Consider the following 22,653-nt stretch of genomic DNA (forward strand, 5'->3'; position numbering starts at 1 on the left):
ACATTGGTGAGCAGCGGATTGGGATTTGAGCTTGCTGTTATTTTACCATTACAGTCTTTGAGAGTATCATTTGAAAGATCATACAGTTACCTGCTAGGTACATATTAAAACAAGACTAGTATACTTAAGTTCTACTGAACTTAGTTGTTGTAGAGGATAGGGAGTAGCACACCCTGACTACAACTACTAGATAGGTTTAGTAGATAAACACCAGTGTAGGTAGATTGCAACATATCCACCCACACTAGAGCAATGTCTGGAGCAGAGGGGTCCACTGGACTTACTCCTGTTGAGAGTGACCCTCCAAGGGCACCATCCAAATTTGCTATATTCACCTTTAAAGAACTGAGGCAGCTGTGTACCTTAAGAGGTATCGAAACGGGTCCAACCCCTACAGCAGACCACCTCAGAGAGCTTTTAGACCAGTCTGAAGCTCTAAAGACCTCTAAACCAGACCCCACAGGGAATGGTGAAGGAGGCTCTCCCACTGAAGATGACAATACTGACAGCCCTGTCCCTGTAGTCCAGATAGATGAGGATGACCAAGTCACTGGAGATACTCAGCCTGATGAGGAGGAGGAAGAGACAGAAGGGGAGGGCAGTGATTCTGATGATGGTAGACTTAGTCAGGTGCCAGCCAACAGGCCCAGCCAGGCTAACTTAAGTGTATTTGGGACTGAGCTAAGGATGACTTTACCCAGACCCCCAAGTGGACTTAACCAGGAGCAAAGGAGGAGAAGGAATCACTCAGGTGAATCCAATACCTCCCAAGCTTCTAGAGGCTCTCATGGTCACTCCAGAAGGGGGATGACTAGCCCTCAGAGAAGGGAACATGAGGCCAACATGAGAGAGGCTGAGCTTAGGATCCAGAAGAGGGAACTAGAGGTTGCCCTGGCCCAAGAGAAACTTGCTAGAGCAAGACAGCCTAGAGAGAGTGGATTAGTACCCACTGGTGGCAGCATTATCCCTAAGGATAAAGACAGGTCCTATGATAGTAGAAACTTGAGTAAGATTGTGCCCCCCTACAAAGCTGGGGATGATATCCACAAATGGATGACTGCACTTGAGAGAGCCTGCAGAGTACAGCAGATCCCTCAGGAGCAGTGGGCAGCAATCTTGTGGCTCTCCTTTGAAGGTAGAGGCCGAGACAGACTCCTCACAGTTAGTGATGGGGATTCTAGAAACTACCTGGTCCTGAAGAGTGCTCTGATAGATGGGTTAGGCTTAACCACTGAACAGTACAGGTTAATGTTCAGAGAAACCGAGAAGACACAGACTCAGGACTGGTCTGAATTTGTTGAAAGTGCCACTAAGGCTCTGGAGGGATGGTTGCTGGGAAGTAAGGTTACAGACTATACAGGATTGTATAATTTAATTATGAGAGAGCAAATCTTAAGTAATTGTCAAAATCAGCTTCTACATCAGCACCTGGTGGACTCTGATCTGACCTCTCCACAAGAATTGGGTAAGAGGGCAGACAAATGGGTCAGAACCAGGATCAGGCCTAAGAACCAGGGTGGTGACCAAAAGAAAGAGACTACCAAGCCTCAAGAGAAAGGTGGGGATAAATCCAAAGAGAAGACTTCCCCAGGGCCCCAAAACTCCAAGGATGGGGGTGGGTCCAAAGACACTTCCTCTACAGAGAAAAAGCCATACTGCCACGGTCTGTAAACAGACTGGCCATTGGAAATCAGACAGCTGTTGTCCAAGAAATGGCAATAAAGAAAATATACCTCCAAGTAAGGCTCCAACGCCTCCTGTCACTGTTAGCAGTGGTCCCCCAGGTGGTGGGAGCACCCCCAAGAATTTGGGTGGGTTTACTTTTGGAGCACAGGTGGATTCTGGCCTATCCAGGTCCCCTACCTCAGATACTCTTGTCTATGAAACTGGCATGGGGTTTGCCAACTTCACTGCTTGCCCAAACACTTTGAGCAAGTACAGACAGGAACCCCTCATCAATGGCTTGAAAGTTGAGGCCTTTAGAGACACAGGGGCTAGCATCACCATGGTGGCTGAATGCCTAGTCCCCTCAAGGCAACTTTTACCTGATGCCACATATCAGGTGACAAACATTGATGGAATAGAAACCAAACATCCAATGGCAGTAGTCAATCTTAGCTGGGGAGGTGTCACTGGCCCAAAGAGAGTGGCAGTGTCAGCAAACTTGCCTGTAGATTGCCTACTTGGTAATGATTTGGAAATCTCAGCCTGGGCTGAGGTTGAACAGCAAACCCATTCTAGAATGGTAAATCTCCATGGAAAGGTTAGTGGGGCTGTGATGGCTACAGCCCCAATCCAAGATGTCCTTCCTGAAAAGGTTGGTAGGGCTGAGCAGACCTCAGCCCCATCTTTAGCTAACTTCCCTCCTGAAAGGATTAGCAGGGCTGTGATGGTAACAGCCCATACCCAAACTGAGTCTCCTCCTGAAAAGGTTGGTGGGGCTGTGATGGCCACAGCCCAAACTCAAACGGATTCATGTGTTGTGAAGCCTGAAATGATGGATCACTCCACACAAACAGAGAGCATTGAGGAGGAAGAGAAATCTCCCTCCCACCAGACTTTAGGAAAGGATCAGCCTCCTCAGGGAACTGATCTTACCCCTGATGAAGGAACTGTCCCAGAGGTTGTTAAGCCTAGCCTAACAGAGCCCCTAATGTCAGTGGACCCTTCTCAGGTGGGACCCAGTCTGGAGCATGTAACCTGCCCCTCTCTACCTTGCCTTACTCAGCCCAGGGCTGCAGAGGACAAGAAGGACAGTGAGCCCCAAAGGGCCCCCTGTCAAATAAAGCACCCCCATCAAAAGATTAGGGGCACCAAAACTAGTAGCCCTAGTGAGGTGAAAACTTTAAAAACTCCTGAGGGAGCCCCCTTAAAAGTAGTTAGGCACCTCCCACAGATGGATTCTGTTGGGCACAGCCAAACCTGGGACCCCAAGGCCCCAAACCTGACCTGTCCCTCCAGTAAGCCAAACCGAGAGACCCAGCCTCCAGCTTTAGGTAGCCAGAGGTTGACCCTGAGAGCACAGTGCAACTCAGTCAAAGAAAGAAAGGCACACATGGTGGAGAGTGATTGGAGGAAGCAGAGTCCTACAGAGGAATCTCACTTCAGTACTCCAACTCAACACCAGCCTTTGACTTTGCAAAGACACACCACAGGTAGAGATTCACTATGGTGGAGACCCTCTGATACACTTAGGGTGAAGGGTTGCTTAGTGGATCATGAGACAGGGGGTTACCAAGCCGGAGCTGGTACTTCCTTATATGGCCACTTAGGCAATATAGGCTTACCTGGACAAGGATAGCCTTATCTCCTTTCATTTGGGGGGGGTTATGTAGGAAGGTGGATATCTGACTATGGTTACCCCCAAACTTTTTGCCTGGTGTTTAGCTGGTTTTTGACATAGTTGGCCTGGGATCCTGCTATTCAGGGCCCCAGGCTAATTGCTCTCTCCTTAAAATGGACTCCATGTACCTTAGATGCATACACAAATGGAACTGGTTCACCTTATAGGCCCCTGTAACAGTGTACCATAGGTACCCAGGGCATAGGTGTAGCCAAGGCCTACCAGGGGCTGCAGCATGTATTGTTCCACCCCTGGCCTGGCCTCCATATTTGACACAACTGGCTGATCACTCAGCTGGGGTAAGTTGGTGTAATCACCTCTTGCTTAGATATAGTATATCTATATCTAACCTAACTGGACACATAGTAACCTCTAAGTCACTCCTATGGCAGGCCTTAACAATCCTGGAGGCAGAGTGCTTGGTTTTATGTGAGATCGTGCTCTAGCATGAGCTGAGCCTGTCTGCAGCTGTCGGGAACAACTCCCTTAGCTGTTTCGGGATATTGCCATCCCATATACTCTTAAGTGCATTATAATCCTCACGGTTATATGCTAACTTTGGTTTGGCTTTATCAAAACATGTCGAGTAAGGTGTCATACGATTTGGAATACTATCCCCTCGACAGTTCTGTCGACGGGGATAGCATTCCACCCTTCTAGAGGGACACGACATGTACATAACCTAAACCCCTGTTAAAGTTAACCAGAGCCTCAGCATCACAAAATGGATGCTGCCACCATAGACACAAGTCTGACCTCCTGCTGCTGGGAGTCCTTCCAGCGAGGGAGGCTTGGACAAAGGGTTTCCTGCCTTGGGAGGTGCGAGCACCACCCCAGACAGGATTTTGGGCATTGGGTAGGACAGGGCTGAATAGAATCAGACATGCCTGGGGCACACAAGGTGTCCTCGTGCATAAGCCAGTCCAAACCGGTCCTGGGGCTTTCCAGCCCCAGTCCTGGCGAGGAGCTAGACAAAGGAAAGGGGGTGTAACCGCCCCCCTTCCTGGTCCCACCCAGAGGAGGGACCTAGCAGGTGATCCACCCCTCAGATTGGGAATAAGAGTGGGAGCAGTGCCATAGCACCTCAGATCATCCTGAAATCAACTTAACACTAAGAAGACACCTGGACTTCGACATTATGCTGCACAGAAGACTGAAGAGCATCTCCCTTGTGGCCAAGGAGTGGCCACCCTGTGAACACAGGCACCATCCAGCAACTCGACATCTGCTTTGCCGCCGCCTCCTGCCGGAGCCCGAGCCCAGAGCCCAACAAGACCCAGACTTCTCACCGCCGGATCCAGTCCCTGCAAAGAAGGGATCCATGGAGGCACCGAGAGACGTGGGACCGGCCATCTCGAAAGACCCCCGAGAAGCTGACTGCGCAGCACCCGAGGCACCCTCGACGCTGTGCTTTGGGGTTTGAGAAGCCCCACAACCGAGCAGCATTTGCACCAAAGATCAGCCCCCCAGCATCTCCACGATCTGCGTGGAGCCCTTTTGCACTTTGCCGCTCGATGCGCCATCCCGGTCGCTTGCCACGCGGCTAGCGGCCATCTTGGCGACCAAATCGACAATCAACACTGCGGGTCTGGTTGCTCTAGACTTGCCCTCGCTCCATAAAAAGGAGCACCCGCTCTGACCGTGCTGGTCCGAGTGATAAGCTTTCTTCACTTCCTGCGTGGCTTGCATTAGCCAAGACCTGTTTGCTCCAATCAAGTTGCAGACACCGCCATCAGCTAGAGGCCTTTGTGTGACAGCTCATGATTGACTCCTGGACGTCCTCGACCTCTTCGTGTCCACGTGGCTGCAGAGACAAGCTGCACCTCGTCGCCTGTTTGCACCCGACATCGCCTGGTTCCATCCTGGTTCCACGGTAGTCACTGGCTAGTGACTTTGAATATTGTCCCCTCTGCTTTCAGGTCTTCACGACTTCAGATCCACCCTTGGATCCACCGGAACCTTCTTCAACGACCCGCCTGCCGCATCTTCAGCTCCAAGCACCATCGACCTGCGTGACGAAACTCGACACTACTTCGCACCTGTGTACCCGCTTCCTGTGGGTGAGGTAACTCAGCAACGCCGGTGTTCTTACACTGGTACACACCTCTAGTGCCTGTGTCTAAAGTTTTGTCCTTCTAGGTCAGTCGGAAGGTTCCTTAAACACTAACTTTGTAACGTTTACGCACCATTGACATTGCATTGGTGTATGCGTGCACTTTCAGTGCTGCACCCGAGTCCCGCGGGCCTTTCCCGACTTAGTCACTGCTAGTCCCGATCAGCTCCAGCAATTCCCAAGGCCCTACGCCTACTTCCTTTCCGATTGGTGGTTCTTATACCACTATTTTAGTATATGGTTTAGGTGGCCCCTAGGGCTCATCCATATTGTGCAACTTTTGTGTATTTAAACTGTGTTTTGTTTTATCGCATTTGCTTCTGTGCTCATAAAGAGTATAGGGGATACTTGTAGTAAATAAATAAATATATATATATTTTCAATATATATCTGTGTGGTGTCCTTTCATTTGGTATTCAAGGGGATTGTGTATGGTAAAACAGCTTGCTTCACATGCCTTTACAGAGTTTAGCCTAAGACTGCTTTGTCCACGCTACCCCTAGGATAGCTGGTCTATAAGGTTGACTTACAACCAATCATCATAAGGGTTGCTTGGCATGGTACAAGGTGATCACTAGAACTAGTGAGCATCATATACCAGGCCAACGTCTCACACAAGGTATAGAATACTGGTTTCAAATACATACAAGGTCATACAGACAGTGTGCTAGCAACAAGTGGGAAGGGCTGGCAGTAAGCTAATTCCGGTGGACACATCCTGACAGTTACAAGTTAGGGACAGCTGTAAGCTTTACTGGGCATGTGCAAAGAAGAGGAGGATAAATATATCTCGTCTCTAGGCAGATTTCAAGAGCAGTGGACAGGAAGGTAGGACAGAGCACATGGTGAGCACATGGCAAACAAAATGGCTGCCAGAAATACAAAATGGATTCCGCAAAATGGACAAGATAGTCTCTAAATACAGGATGTCTTCTGCTAATGCTTAATCTAATCGCTGCTAAATTACGACACCCGGACCACACATCATCGCAGGTTGCGCACACGCTGAGCGCCAGAAGTACCACTAACTCAGTGCACCATGTGACCTTATTAAGGCAGAATTCAGTAGGCAAAAGACATTGCTACCAGTGTGGCAGGCCCGGACCACGCATCATCACAAGCTCCACACAAGCTAGTTGCTTCAGGTGCCACTAACTCAGTGTACCACTTATCTTCGCTGGCTGCACACACTTTGAATTGCCAATAGTGTGCAGCTCTACTCAACGCCACATGGCCATGGGCCCTTGCTGACCGCTGCCTCCTGCCTACAGTGAGGTCATCAGGGCTCACAATTAAATTGACTCTTCATTTATTAATTGCAGAGTGCAGTACACAACTAAGTATAACGTCCCTCAAAAATACACACTATCCTTTTAGTATCCTTCCTTCAAGAACTTGTTTTATGTCAGTTATAGTTTTAGTACAATAACCAAATTCACCTTGCAAGTCCAAACGAACACTGAATGGCAGTTTACACTGCGGACAGCACAGCTCACAATTTGAACTATAATGTCCCTGAAACCTGCATGTTTCGACAATGTATTGCATACATGTTTCATTTCTTGTTCGAATCGCGATTACAGATGATGCAGTCCATTAGGCAACAAACAATGCTTCCAGTGCGGCCCGCCGGACCACGTATCATAGCTGGCTCGCAGACGCTGAATGCTTCTGATGCCCCTACCTCAATGCACCACAACTCATGGACCCTTTATGATAGAATGTTTTGTGTATGATTTCAGATCTGCCGCCCCTACCTCAGTGCACCACAAGTCATGGACCCTTTATGCTAGAATCTTTTGTGTATTATTTCACATGTAGTGCTCCTACCTTACTGCAGCACGTCATAAACCCTTTATGATGAATATCTGTGTATGATTTGATGATTACTATTGTACTTGTTACCAACACCAACCATTCCCGGAGAGCTGGCTTACACTCACCCCACATGCACCCAGCACAGACATCATTGGACATGTGACACTGGTAATAAAAACGAGTCGAGCGCATGTGCCCGTACCCAGTTCAAATATCTATCTGTGTCTGTGTGTTCATTATGTTTGCAAGATGCTGCCCCTGGGCCCTACCACATTACATTGTGCTGTAGACAGCGTATGCAACCAGGTTACCTCTGGCAGTAGGAAAAACTTTGGTTATGTAACTTTCTCTCGCTCATTCTAGAAGTACGAACGTAGAGACTGAATCATTAGAGTACTGCGAGCAAAGTGTATAGTAAATTTATAAGTGAGTGGGATTGCCGGAGTTTTTTGTTGTTGTTGCATATTTATATAGCGCGAACTCGACCCGAAAGTATTCCAGCATTTCACATGAGCACCGTATTTACATTACACTTTCAGGCACGCAGAGATTATGTGATTTGCCCACAATCACAGGATGTGGACGTGACCCTGAGGCTCGAACCCTGGTTTCCAGTACCAAGTTCAACAGCTTCACTCTAATTATCTGCCCTTCATGTGCCAAAAACTGCAACCTGAACTTTCCATGGCCCTGTATTGCTACAGGTACAACACTCCACTAAATGTGCAGTAAACATTCATATCCACAGAAATGCGTCATGTCCACCATCTTTCATGTGTGGAGCTATGGATGAATATAGGGTCAGTGATTCCCCGTACCTTCCATGTTGGCCATGTTGTGGGCTTGCGACCCGGGTGACGGCAGCACTACAACACGGACACCCCCATCAGTTGATTCCTCATATAGCTCACGACGGAGCCACGCCCATAGCTCCAGAGTCATTCTTCACAGCCTCACCCAGCACTGGCATACGCCAGGCTTTCCCACTCAGCTTACACTTACAGGAAAAGGCAACAACGCTACATGGCCCAGATTTTCATTGTAGTGATCTGCTGGTCACAGGTCTAGTTGTCAGAATGCCACAGACACTCTCTCATGGCTGGTATACACCCACACCACACCAATCCAGCACAGGCGTCACAAGACACGTGACCCTACCAATAAAAAAGACTGGGCGCACTTGCTCTACGCCATTTTAGAGTTGCTCCCATCTTATACACTGTGATGGCCCATCCTGGTGGTCTGGACACCTCATGTAGGCCTGAACCATCGAACAGGGGGGCCCACCACCACGTGCGTGCCCTCTCTGGTCACTGAGTTAGTGGCACTGCAAGGACTGAGCAGGTGAGCAACCTGCAATGATGATGGGTGCACGAATATGTCCTTTGACATAGCGATATCAAGACTCAGCACCAAATGTGAGACTTCTTGGTTGCAGAGCGGGACTGCATGATGTAGAGGGTACCCTGTCCACGAAAAGGTGAGCAGTGAGGCCTGGGTGCGCAGCAGAGGGAGTGGATGGGGTGCAGCAGCCTGGATACAAAAAGGCGAGGCAGCGATTTAGGGGTACGCAGTCGTATATACCCTGTCTTATTCCATTTTGATTTTTTTTTCCAATAGCAGGACAGTTTTTAGAGTCTGACAAATGTCCGTAGCTCCCACATCTGTAGCAAAGTAGATAAATATTAATTTTTTAAACTATGTACCCTTAAATTTACCATCTTATTTTGACAACCTTTCCTTTCTCAGTTGTTTTAGGGCTCGTGCCTGCATTGCAGTGCACAGTCTGGTTCATGCCTTCCATGCAGTGCGTAGCACTGCTCGGGCAGCGAGAGCCCTTTTGTATGGGGTTTTAAAGCTGATCACACACTTGTGTGTGTGATCAGCTTTCGCCGTCAGGCATTGACTTTCGCATGTTTTTTTAAAGAAAAAAAGTCACGCGATAGGGCAAAGGCGGACACATATCCCGCTTTTGTAACGCCCATTCCCGACGGTTGCTAGCACGTGCAGCAGCGCGAGTTCGCCTCGCTGCCGCGCTTCCTCCCCCCGCTTCTTTGTGGTGCGCGCGCACCACTGGTTTCCCCCACTGCTCAGGACTGGCCTGGCCCCTCACCCGTATCTACGCATAGACATTGAAGTAAGGATCGTGACCTCCCTGCTCTGAGGCAGACACAAGGAAAGCGTTCCGCAGCCCCAGCAACAGCAGCCAGTGGGCGGCGGTACTATGGCTTACGCATACCTTTTTAGTAATTGTTGATAAATCGAAGCCCATTAAAATAGTTGGGACTGTGCAGGTGGTTGTGTTTTTAATGGGGGGTGGGGGGCGGGGGGGGGGTGAGAGGGCGGTGTTATTGTTGTCCAGATTAAGATAGTGGCAATTACCAGTCGTAATATCTTCCTTTGTGTTATTCCTGTTAAAGAACCTGTGTCATACATAATGGTTTCTGCATTATTACTTTAAGTTGAACTCTTTCATAGAACAAGCATTTGCAATGCAATAGGTCTCGCATTATTAAAGTTTGAGCTATTGGTGTTGCATTATTTAGCAATGCCAATAGCTCAAACTTTAATAATTCGAGACCTATTGCATTGCAAATGCTTGTTTTTAAGGAGGTAAGGTGTGTTGCGAGCATCAAAGCATGCAGACAAGAGCGTGACATTCATGTCACAGCTCGTGGCTGCCTCGTGTCGCATTCGGAATGTTATGTTTTAAATATGAGAAGGTTGAGAAGTAGAAATTAACGTGTGTTCAGTCATTCTTGCTTTAAACTTGCTGCATACAAGACGTGTTCTGAGGATCAATTCACATCAAGAGAATTACCATCTCTGTCTTTTCATTCCTGAATACTGGACTTTCCTACAATTACTAATTCTCTACTATCTTTCAGATGTGGAGCTTCAGGGTGCACTATGTCCCTACACGTGGTGGGAGACACACCGGTGACAGAAAGGTGAGCTGCAAAGATTCTCTTCAGTGTCACTCTCTCACTATTTCTCTCTCTCTCTTCCTCTCTCCTTTGATGAACGAATGACGCATAATCTTATCTTGCTTTTTATCTAACAGGTTGTGTTTCACGAATTGGCTTCCCCCCCCTAACACCACCAGAGCTCAACGTCTGTGAAACCTGCGATGATGCGTTGCCATCCTGACAATGCCTGAGAAGGTTGCTTCGGCACGTGGTGGACCCTCTTTCAAACACACCGTTGGCACAAGGTGAGCAGAGAAGCTTCTTTCCGCAGTAGCGAGAAGTCACCTCTGGGTGGTGAGAGTGGATAGTGTGCAGCAGCCTGAGTGCACAGGAGCGGGCAAACACCTCTACGCAGTGGGAGTGGATGGGTTACAACAGTCTGGATGTGCAGGAATGGGCAGTCACCTCCCAGCGGTGGGAGTGGATGGGGTACAGCAGTCTGAGTCCACAGGAATGGGCACTCACCTCCGAGCAGTAGGAATGGATAGGGTGCGCAGGAACGGACAATTACCTCTGGGCAGTGGGAGTGGATAGGGTGCAGCAGTCTGGGTGCGCAGGAATGGGCACTCACCTCCGGGCAGTGGGAGTGGATGAGGTGCAGCAGTCTGGGTGCGCAGTAATGGGAAGTCATCGCTGGGCAGTGGGAGTGGATGGGGTACAGCACCCTGGGAGCAAAAGAGCGCACAGACACCTCCTTGGAGTGGGAGTGGATGGAATACAGCAGCCTGGGTGCGCAGAGGTGTAACAGAGAAATATGCGTGTGCAGTTGTATGTACTCTGCAATTACTAATTCTATACTATCTTTCAGATCACTAAACTTGAGGGTGCACTATGACCTGGCACGTGGTTGGACACACACCGGTGGCAGAAAAGTGAACTGCGAAGATTTTCTCCAGTGTCAGCACTCCCTCTCCTGCTCAATCTCTTCCTTTCCCTCTCTCACACTTTCTCTCTTTCTCTGTCTCTTCCTCTCACATTCTTTCTTTCTCTCTCTTACTCTCTCTGACTCTTTCTCTCTCTCTCTTCCTCTCTCTCACACTGTTTCTCTTTCTCTTTTCAAGTTGTGAACCCTGCTGTCTGCAGTGCAGATTGAAGGCAGTAGTTAACATACACATCGAGGAATGCTTTTTGTCACTTCTTCTTGAAATAAATCGAGGACATAGAGTACAATTCTCTCTACATTTAATAAATCAAGTCTGAATTCAATGCTGTTGGCAGTATAAATCCAAAGCTGAATTCAAGTTGTGAGCTCTGCTGCCTGTAGTGTTTGCTCACACAACAATGACAGCAAGTAAGCAGAGCGGCCTAGGTGCACAGGGCCTCCAATTGAACGCGGTGTGGAAGAGGGGTGAGGTGCATCAGCGTCGCTGCGCAGGTGCGAACAAACGATATTGCCGTGCATAATGATGTGAACTCTCACCTCATTCAGTCTCATCTGTGTCTCATTTTGAAGACCTGCTGGACCGTAATGTAGACCTGAGTCAAGCTTAAAAGAAACCTTCATTTACCTCCAGACGTTTCCACCATTAATTTATTTCTCCCTTTACAGAAATTCATTTGGTTGTCTGAAAAGGGGCTGAGCGGGAACTCTCTCCCGCAATGATGCCATGAGCATTCTAACACCTTCCATGGCAGTATCAAGACACCGTTCCATTTTGGAAACCTGGTCTACCATACAAACGTACCCCGGACTCGGAGCTTCCACCAACACGTCGTGGGACACACCAGTGGTGGCAGGTGAGCAGTGAAGCCTCAGTGTGCAAGACCTACAATTGAGCATAGTACGGGGGAAGGGACTGGAGGGCAGCACTCTGGGTGCACAGGTGCATACATGCGATTTTCCCGTAACTAATAATGTAGGACTATATTATCAAAGACTGGCAATAACATTATCACCAGTTTAGGGACAGGAAACTGCAGCTTAAGTGACAATATGGGGTGGATAATATGCCTTTGTGAATTCCCATAGAATCCCAGGTTCACGCCAAAACCTGAGCTTCTAAGGGAATTCCCAAGGGCATGTTATGAACCCCTTATCGCCACTTTAGCGGCGGTTTTCTGCCGCTAAAGCGGCAATAATGTTATCGCCCTTCCTTCATAATATGGCCCATAATCTCTGGTTTCATGTATTTTGTTTTAAGGACTTCTTAAACCACACTCTTTCTCGCAGATCCCAGCGTCCTAGACAAACGGGTGACAGAGGGTATACACAAAGGACTGAGTGCAATAGGCCAACGCTCTGTCTACTCCTGCCTCTCTTCTTTTAACTCTCCCTCCCCTTCTCCCTTCCACATACTGCCCCTCCCTTCCATTTTCACTATGGTCCTTTCATTCGAACCTCTTCCATATAGCAGACATACTTATGTTTCATTTTTGTCTTGCAGATTTCCTACGCTGCTTCCACTGGAGTCCAGCCCACATTTTTTTATTATACTGTTCTGTTAAAGTTACATTTCTATTTATTTCTGTTTTAATAAACTTTACTTTAAAAAAAAAAAATAACTGAGTATATAGGTCTTCTTTTTCTGACAACACTTGACTACTATTTATTGTGATAATCATCTGTTTATAGAAGATTTTAAGGACAACACTATTTAATATTAGAGTGCACCTACAAAAAATAATCTAACTAACGGTTAGACAAATGAATCCTGGGTAATTGTACAACTGCAAAAGTTCTATGAGTGTATCACTTTATAACACCATAAGTACTGCCCGTGTGATCACAGAACAAATAAGGCACTGCCTAGGACCACCGAGGCTTCAGCGACTGCCGAGGCCCACCCTGCATATTTAAATAAAGACCCGGAGTATGACGATCCCCGGACTTAAGTTGGCCTCGAACTCCCTGAACAATTAGTAAACAGTACCCGGGAGGTGGTGCTCTCCTAGACTGCAAAAGATCTCTGTGCCCTTCCACGCCCAATTCACATGTGACATTAAGACAGTACTTAATTTGTAAAAGAAGAAGTGCTGGGGCTCAAACTTTTACTAAGAAGAGAATGGTTGGTGCTATTGAATGTCAGCGTGCAGAATGCCAAGGCTGCCAGGCTCGGACAGGCCTATAGGGCAATCAAGAAGTGATGGGCTGCTCTGACAGGTCAGAGTATAGGCCATTTTTTTGGGCTGTTTGTGGGCTTGTTTTATGGTCTACTGGGCTGGTATTTACTGTTGAGTTCCCTGGTATTGAACCAAACATTATCTAAGGCAAACTCAAATTCATGAGGAATTCCATATCTTAAAAGTACTTATGCGGCGTTCTTTACAAATTCAAAGGTGCCTCAATTTGTATATATTGGTTTATTTTCTAGCTGACTAATTCACTAATGAGGGCAACTTTTACTTTGGTGCCTGCGCATATTTTCTGTCCCAGTCCGACCCTAAATTCTGCATATTCTTGATTCCACTTTATGCCATTTTCAGTACTGAGTTGTATGACAGGAAGTGTAATACCCTAGCTGACTCTTTACCAGCTCTTCTAGCTTTTCAGAGGTGCTAGCTGTAGGGAAGCCGTCATATTTCCCCAGGGGCCTCTGGATAACAGAGGGGAAAGCAAACAGAGACAGCAGAGCGCTGTGTACATTAGGAGCAAAAGGAGTACACAACTCTTCAAATTAACCTCAAGAGAGGGCGCGAGCAGCAGCCACTGGCGTTAGAAAACCCCATGTACAATTTGCCTGCTCTGTGCTCGTCAGTGGGCAATTCTTTATCGATCCCAATCAGACACTGCTGTTTCACGTTTTGTGAAACGCTTCACAGTGTGGGCTTCACTAAATACTCTGTGGCTATTCAAGTGGGAGACGAGATTGTGGACATTCCAAAACGTAGAGACTCCTAATTTTACCGGTAAAAAAATTGGCACCTACCACTAATTTTTATTCTCCACGGGGACCCCATTCCCCGGGGCCTATATGCAATGTTGGGGCCCGAGGGGGTTCCCCAATGTCCCCACAGTCCCATCTGGCTCCTCGCGTCCTTCGGGAGCTGGCATTGCTTATCCACACGGGGAGCTGCTGACGTGCTGCTCCCCGTGTGGAAAGGCAATATGGTTTGCATTTTGAAAGAGAGAGCAGGTTTCCCTGCTCTCTCATTCAAAATCCAAACCAAGGGCCCTATTATGATGGCGGTTTTCCCGCATCCACCGGGCCGGTGGAAGCCACCGCCAGCCCGGAGGATGCGGGAAAACCGCAGCGGACTGAAAAAGACCCCCCGCCAGATTAGGATGGCTGGGGGATCGTTTTTCAGTCCGCAGCTTTTCCGCCGCGGGTGCCTCCCGTCCTCGACGGAAAAGCACTAACATGGCTGGCGGTGTCTATCAGACACCGCCAGCCATATTAGGATGTCTGGAGGAACATGCCTTTACACGGCGGCATTTCCGCCGTGCAAAGGCATACGGATTTTTGTTTGGGGGCCCGTTGCGGGCTCCCAGGGGTGAAGGGAGAGTGGGGGGTGCACATGGGGGGTACCTATGGTACCCTCCTGCATTTGCCTGCACAAAGCAGCAGGCACCGCGCGGTGCCTGCCGCTTTGTGCATGCAAATGCACAACTTACATTTTTATCATTGCGGCGGGTGCTGCTTCAAGCAGCACCCGTCACAATGATAAAAATACAGGATGTGACCGCCAGGGTGGCGGTCACATCCTAATTTGCACGGGGGGACTGCCGCTGCCCCTGCGGACGGTCCCTCCTACTCTATGGTGGCGGACGGACTCAGGTCCGTCCGCCATCATAATCGGCCCCCAAGTTTGCTACGGCAGGGCAGGAGCCTTGGCTCCCACCCTGCCATAGCAAACAGCAGTGTCCCGGGGGTGGGCACCCGGAGACACTGCAGGAGCTGGCCCTGGTGGGTGGTGGTACCCAGGGCCCTCGATGGGTGGTGATTCCTGGGGCTTGTGGGGCCTTTTGAGCCTCCACCCATTGTTTTTAAAGCCCCGGAGGATAGCGGTCCCCAGGGGTCGGGGGGGCATTTGAGCCCCCCACCCATGTGTTTTGCTGGGGGTGGCTTTTGAGCCCACTACCCATTTATTTTGTAGCCCCCGGGTGGCGGTCCCCGGGGCTAGGGGGCCCCTCTGGCCTCCCATCAAATTTAGTATTTTTGCCCCCGGGATTTGGCCCCCCCGGGGGCTAAATATTAAAGAAGCTTTCATTTTTTTTTTTTTTACGGCTGGATCCACGCACCCTGCGCACCTTTTGCTGTTTAAAAGAAATAAAAAATGTTTGGGGGGCCCTGGAGGTCCTTGTGGGACCCCCTAAGCAGGTCTAGAGGGTCATGGTATTTCTAGCCTGCCCCCTTTATACATTTTGCACACTTGTTCCACTGATTTTTTCAGCCTCGCTTCTACCGAGGCACAAAATGGCTGCCAACGCTTCCTGGTTTGGAGTGTTCACAGCCAGTTGACAGCCAATTAGCATGCAGCTCGTGATCGGGAGGGTGTGCACATGAGGTTCCGTGAGAATCGTAATGACTTTTTTGACTTGTTTGAATATGGACGAGTTTGGTATCTATGAACCGCAAAAGACGAGTTTAGTGGGTGTACGCGTTTTCGCTACACTACTTTGTACCGTTCGTCTTATTCGTGGGTTTCTCCATCTGAACCCACGGGTTCCATTTTAGATACGGCATCCATTTTGTTTCTTGCCCTCAAGTAGTCAGCAAACGGACACTGTCCGCTTCGTGACCCTGGGATTCCCAAGCTCTTGCGGAAGACTCATGTTCCTTTGAGAGTGTCTTTATGACGAGGGGGATGACACAGCAAAAGCAGATGGCTCCGCTCGAGGCTCATCTTGCCGTGCCGGTCTATTGTTTCAGCCGTGCATGCATTAGGCACGAATCCTTTGATCCTGCAATCATGCTTCCGATATTGCCCCCTACACTCTTTTCCAATCTGTTGTCTGTCTTTGTCCTCCTTGCACCTGTTTCTGTCTCTTCTCTTAGCTCGTTTACAGCCTGAATGGAATGTGCCTAATGGTGGGATAACGTGCTTTTACAGTTGGGAACCGGCGATGTTACTGTAATTATGTTCCGGGCTCCTGAAAACATGAAAGCAACCCTTTTGAAGTTTACTGCGGGAACTGAGTTGTAACCTTTTGTTCGCCATGTTGTGCAATGACGAAAATGTGTATAAAAGGAGCGACCCACTTTTTGCAATTCGAAGCAGTCTCTCAGAACCTACACATTGTGTACTTCTTGCAATTTCTGTATCCCTGCAGTAAATAAACGCTGATCTTTGACGCCGAAGGAAGTGTCCCGTGTCTCTGTGATTTGTACGCCGGAACAGGTAACCCACGAAGGTTTCAGGTGTTGTTCCCTGGCACCGCTGGGCCTTAGAATAGCCCAGTCCTTCAGTTGGCGCCCAACATGGGGCGACATCAGCGGTACCGGTCCAAAGCCCGACGATCGTGAGGAACTTCGTGTGAAATCTCCGAGGGAAGGTGCACCCCGCTTCATCGATCCTGTTGTCGAAATAAGTGGTCCGAAGACTTTTCCCGCGAATATTCCCGCCTCCTGACGGCTGCGACGGACTGATGCCCTGACTGTCGACCTGTTTTGGCGCCTGGCGTAGTCCTTTGTACGGCGAGACGATAGACGGGCCTTCCTGGTGACGCCATTGATCTCTCAGTTAAGTATTTGTGGGTCGCTCCCAGAAGCCTTGGTTGTTGTTGTTGAAACTTGGTTGTTTGCATGGTTCCTTTGCATTTGTGGTTCTTAGTTGTTGGTTCTTAGTTGTTGGGTTTTATTTGACGATTGCAATTGCCAAAAACCGAGGGTCTTGCATTTTTGCGAGGACATCGTAATTCGATAACCCTTGAAGTTTGTAAACTCGGTTAGTGTGCACGATGCCTGGCCGTAGTACTTTGTTTGGTTTCCTTAAATGTTGCGGTACGGATTCCCGATTTGAGGACTCATGTCCGATACCTCCAGTCGGAACTCCAATTTATGAGCTCTATAGTCGCCACGGAGTAGGTCCTATTGTATATAATGAATATTGGATCCGTCACACTAAGGATGATGGTGTCCTTAGCTGGCCACCCCATAGTAGTTTCGAAACTGCAATTTTAGATAATCTTGAGGCCAAATTGTTTAAAAAGAAAGCTAGGCCGGCCATGTTTGATTCCTTTTGGTTATGGCGCAAAGAGGCCAAGCAGAAAGAAATCAAGCAGACTAAGAAAAATAAGAGAGAAGGTATCATTACAGTGATGCGAAATGCAGAACAATATCAGCGAGATAAAGACGAGAAGGAAAAGGAAGTTTTTGCTAGACTGCATCATATGGCGGTGGATAAATGTTATCCGGTTTTACCGTCGAGTTCTGATAAGAAGGGAGAAGAAGCGGTAGAGGACCCTTTGCTGTCCTATCTACTGAAATCACCACCTCCATATGCACAGGATACTACAGCCCCTGTCGTTCCTCCTGTCCCTCAACCTGTTGTTCCGGCAGCTGCTGGTCAGCCTGCCGTTGGTTCTGTCCTTCCGAATCCTCTTGTTCCGCAAGTTGTTCCTGCTCCCTTACCTGCCCTTCTTCCTACTGCTCCACTGCCTATACCTTCTCAGTCTATTGTTCCTACTACTTCTGCTATCTTGGCTACTCCTACTGCTCCTACGTTCAGTCCTCATGTTGTTGCCCCTGTACTTCTCTCCTCTTCTCCTTCTGTCCGTAGTCGCATACCTAATGCTGTGGCTAATCTTTACTCTCCGCTGTTCGGACCGATACTTGGGTCCGATGTTTCTGATGTCTCTCAGAGACGAAGTCAAATTCCTGGTGGTAGGGAGAGTGAGACGTTAGTGAAAATGACGCGTAAATGGATTAGGCATCCTGCTAAGTACACCCCGCGCATAGTTTTCGACACATTCTCTCAGTTTAATGAGCCCACACAAAGATTCGTGTTTGAGGAAATGTGTAAATCCTTAAGAGAGGAGTGGGATAATGATGAGGTAGACAATGTACCGCCCGAAATGACTGAACTCCAGAATCAGTTTTCGAACGGTATGATTGTGGGTGGTAATGTTCGACGTGCTTTAGAGCGTTTGTTAGCTTTTCGATCTACAGTGTCTCCTCGAGTATTGTTTGATGACGACACTGAAGAGTGGAAAGCGCAACCTGGTCAGTATCCTATGCGGGAAGTTCCTCCGGTTTGGATGCCAGGTGATGCTACTGTTAATCCTGCTATTTTGCCACATTTCCAGAGAGTCTGGATACACCTCCCATGGAAGCGATCAGAAGTTTTGCAGGTGAAACAATCTTTGCCTGATCCTCGGAAAAATCCGGCAGGTTATTATAAGGAGTTATCCCAACTTGTGGATGCTACTATTCTGAACCTTGCCGATATTGATATGTTATTCGGTAATGTAGTACCTCAACCAATTTGGGCAAAAATCCGTCAAGAGAATCATGTAGCTGAGTTAGGTGGTGATTGGGCTGCTCTTGCGGCGGCTGACGGACGACAAGTTGGTGGGGCTAAGCCTGAACAGATCATTACGAATCTGCCTCAAAGGATCATTACACTTATGAAGACACTTATGCCAGCGATGAGAGTTAACTGGGATAAACTGTCTGCGTGCAAGCAAAAGAAAGACGAGAGTGTCTCCGATTTCTTTACCAGATTTGAGGAGGCATTTATCGATCACAGTGGTCAGGATATGAGCACTGAGGGAGGTCAGCGACTATTTGTTGACAAATTTGTGTCGAATTTGTTGCCTGAACTAAGCAACAAATTGAAAAATTCTGAAAGTTCGTGGGCTGTTTCTACCACTGCTCAAATATTAGCCACGGCTCAATATTACGAAAATAGAGAAAAGGAAGAAAGTGATCGTGCAGATAAGAAAACGAAGGAGCTTAAAACTAAGGTTTTGTTGCAGCAAGCGTATCCTCGGCGCTCGAATCAAAATGATTCACAACAGCAAAATCGATCACAGTCTTCCAGGACGCAGTCGCGTACTGACTCCTCTACACCAAGATCTATGCTTGGGTATAATCAATGCGCATATTGTAGGGGTGAGGGCCATTTGAAGTTTAATTGTCCGGTTTTACGTGACCGAAATAATGGCGTTTCGGCTCGGGGAGGTCGTAGTGGTCCTCAACAGGCATCTCGTGGTAGAGGTCGTGGTGTCTCTCAAAATCAGAATGAGCGTTCTACTACTTCATCGACTCGAACAATTGCTTTGATCAGCGCGATTCATCGTCCGGTAGATCTGCACAGTATCATGTGGACGACTATTACGTCGAGCATGATATTGATGCTGACGGTAATTACTAGGACAGCCAAAGACAAGGAGAGGGAGTAGTATCAGTTCCGGTTGATCAGAGAGGGCCTTACGTCGCAGTTGCCACATCGGGCGTAGTTGAGCTTTTTCTGTTGGACACTGGTGCAGCGAAAAGTTCCATCATGCATTCGAAACTCCCTGGCGCACCTTTGTCTGGCTTAACGAATGTTTCCATTGGATTCTCTGGCGCCCCGGTTACCAATCCAGTTTCTAGCCCTTTGCCCCTTACAATTGGGCCGCCTGAGCTCGAAGCTCCTTTGATTTTAACTACTGGTTGTGGTGAGAATCTTTTGGGCCTGGATTTGTTGAAACGGCTGTATGCGACTCTGTATTGTTCTCCTGCGGGAGTGGAGCTTACATTGGGTCAGAGAGTGATCTCTCCTATGTACTTGTCAACTGATAAGCTCCCACCGGAATTGAGTTCTCTTCCTGAGTCTTTGTGGGCAACAGGTCCCAATGATGTGGGCCTGCTGGACATATCACCTTATGTCGTTCAATTGAAATCGAATGTGCGATTACCACGTATCCCCCAGTATCGTATCTCTCTTGATGGTGAGCGAGCGCTATTAGCGATCATTTATGACTTGATCAAGAAGGATGTTATTGAGGAAACTCGGGGAAATGTGTGTAATAGTCCTGTGTTACCTATTTTGAAACGAACTGATCCATCCAAACCCCCTGTGTACCGTTTTGTCATTGATTTGAGAGAGGTAAATAAAATTGTGATTCCACAATTTCCTGTGGTGCCTGACATTACAGCTTTGCTGACTCTGATTCCAGCCTCTGCCTCTTGGTTCTCGGTAATCGATCTGAAGAATGCTTTCTTTAGCATTCCGATTGCTGAGGAAAGCAGAGATCTATTCGGCTTCTCTTTAGGTGGTCGCAGCTTCAGGTTTAAACACGCTCCTCAGGGCTACTGTGAGAGTCCATCGATCTACAGTCAAGCTCTTAAGAGTCAACTTGACGCGTTTGTGTTACCAGCTGGCGCGGCCTTGATTCAGTACGTTGATGATCTATTAGTGGCTGCCGACACTAAGCAGATTTGCAAAACTGCTACAGTATCGCTGTTACAGCATCTATGTGACTTACATCACAAGGTGTCACCTTCTAAGCTACAGTATTGTTGTCAAGAAGTAACCTATCTAGGTCACTTATTGTCAAAGGAGGGAAGAAGGTTGACCCCAGAAAGAATTGCAGCGATTGCTCGAATGACTGTGCCAACAACTCAGAGAGATGTGCGTCCCTTTCTAGGTATTACGTCATACTGCAGGCAATGGATTCCAAATTTTTCCTTGCTAGCGAAGCCATTGTTAGCTCTCACGTGCAAGGATGTTCCGACTCCTTTGCCATGGACTGGAGAGTGTCAGAAAAGTTTTTCTGAATTGCGTGATGCGTTGTGTTCGGCTCCTGTGTTAGGTACCCCTGATTACAGTAAGCTGTTTACACTATACGTTCACGAGAGGGAAGGTTGCGCGTTGAGTGTTTTGACGCAACAATTTGGCGGTAAGCAGCGTCCATGTGCATATTTTTCCTCGACCTTGGACCCAGTAGCTAGAGCATTGCCAAATTGTCTAAGAGCAACAGCGGCAGCTGCGGTGTCCATCCGGCAATCTGCAGGCCTGGTCATGGATAATATGCTTACAGTGATGGTCCCGCATGCAGTTGACACTCTCTTGAATCGAACGAAAACTCAACACTTGACGAGCGCAAGGTTGTCTGGTTATGAGTTGACGCTTTTGGCAAGTCATATACAGATCAAGCGTTGTAATGTGCTGAACCCTGCGACATTGTTGCCGATTAATATGGAATCAGATGACGTACCACCACATGATTGTTATTTAAGAACTGAAGAAGAAACGAAGGGTCGTGTTGACCTAAAAAACACTCCATTGGCAGATCCTGATGGTACTCTGTATGTTGATGGTTCATGCTTTAAGTTGCCGAATGGTGATGTGACGACTGCGTATGCTGTGGTGACGTTGAATACGGTTGTGGAAACTGCGAGATTGAGCCAGAATTCAGCGCAAGCGGCAGAGTTGATTGCGTTAAGGAGAGCGTGTGTTTTGTCTAAAGGGAAGCGAGTGAATGTGTTTACTGATAGTCAATATGCATTTGGCATTGCACATAGCTTTGATCGATTGTGGAGAGAAAGAGGATTTATGACATCGCATGGTACGAAGATCCAACACAGACAGCTCGTGAATGATCTTTTGGACGCACTTACATTGCCTAAGCAGGTGGCAATCATTAAATGCAGCGTGCACCGAAAGGTTACGGATGATGTTGGTCGGGGTAATGCGTTTGCGGATGAGATTGCTAAAGAAACAGCTAAGAATCTTGCAACCCGAATGTACGTTACGAGTTCAGTGAGGTGGCCGGCGGAGACTGGTATGTGTGAGGATACCGTTGAGAGCGTGAAAGCGATTCAGAACGAGGCTACTGAGATTGAAAAGACTACGTGGAAAGAAAGCACGGGAAAATTAGACGCGCATGGATGTTGGGTTGATTTGTCAGAATGTCAGAGGTGGATGTTACCGGATGCATATGTGCTTGCCGTTGTGACTATGGCTCACGGCTTGTCACATATTAGCGCGAAAGGTATATGTAAGTTGTTGTCTCCTGTATGGAAGAATGATGGTATTGCTAAGTGTGCTGAGAGATTGGTTAAGAATTGTATGGTATGTATGATGTATAATCCTGGCAAGGGCACCCCCACTCCACCTGGTCATTTTGCTCCTCCTACATGTCCCTTTGAGGTTATCCAATTGGACTTCATCCATATGGAGAGATGCAATAACCTGAAATATGTTTTGGTTGTGGTTTGCGCGTTCTCCAGATGGATTGAGGCCTATCCTCTTAAAGATAATACTGCCCTGTCCACAGCGAAAGTCCTACTGAAGGAATACTTTCCTCGGTATGGAATGCCACGGATCGTATGGTCGGATAACGGAAGTGAGTTTGTGGGGAGTGTAATGAAGAGTGTGTGTAAGGGCCTTGGAATACGGCAGAAATTCCATAGCGCCAATCATCCCCAGTCAGCAGGTTTAGTGGAAGGGTACAATGGCACTCTGAAACTGAAACTTGCTAAGATTCAAGCGACGACTGGTCTGTCATGGCCCAAAGCCCTGCCTCTAGCTCTCTTGTCGAC

The 22,653-nt window shown here is 48.1% G+C and overlaps 1 protein-coding gene across 1 annotated transcript in view; it reads left to right on the forward strand.

The window, feature by feature from the left end:
• Positions 1-252: 252 nt before the first annotated feature.
• The window catches only part of LOC147711120 (uncharacterized), an 84,813-nt gene continuing 62,412 nt past the window's right edge, over positions 253-22,653 (forward strand). The window contains exons 1-2 of the mRNA XM_086919419.1: positions 253-519; positions 574-1,135. Coding sequence (XP_086775545.1) covers positions 253-519; positions 574-1,135 — 829 coding nt within the window. The remainder of the gene's footprint in view (positions 520-573; positions 1,136-22,653) is intronic.

Source organism: Lissotriton vulgaris, chromosome 5 (assembly GCF_964263255.1).
Source record: "Lissotriton vulgaris chromosome 5, aLisVul1.2, whole genome shotgun sequence".
NCBI classification, from domain to species: domain Eukaryota; kingdom Metazoa; phylum Chordata; class Amphibia; order Caudata; family Salamandridae; genus Lissotriton; species Lissotriton vulgaris.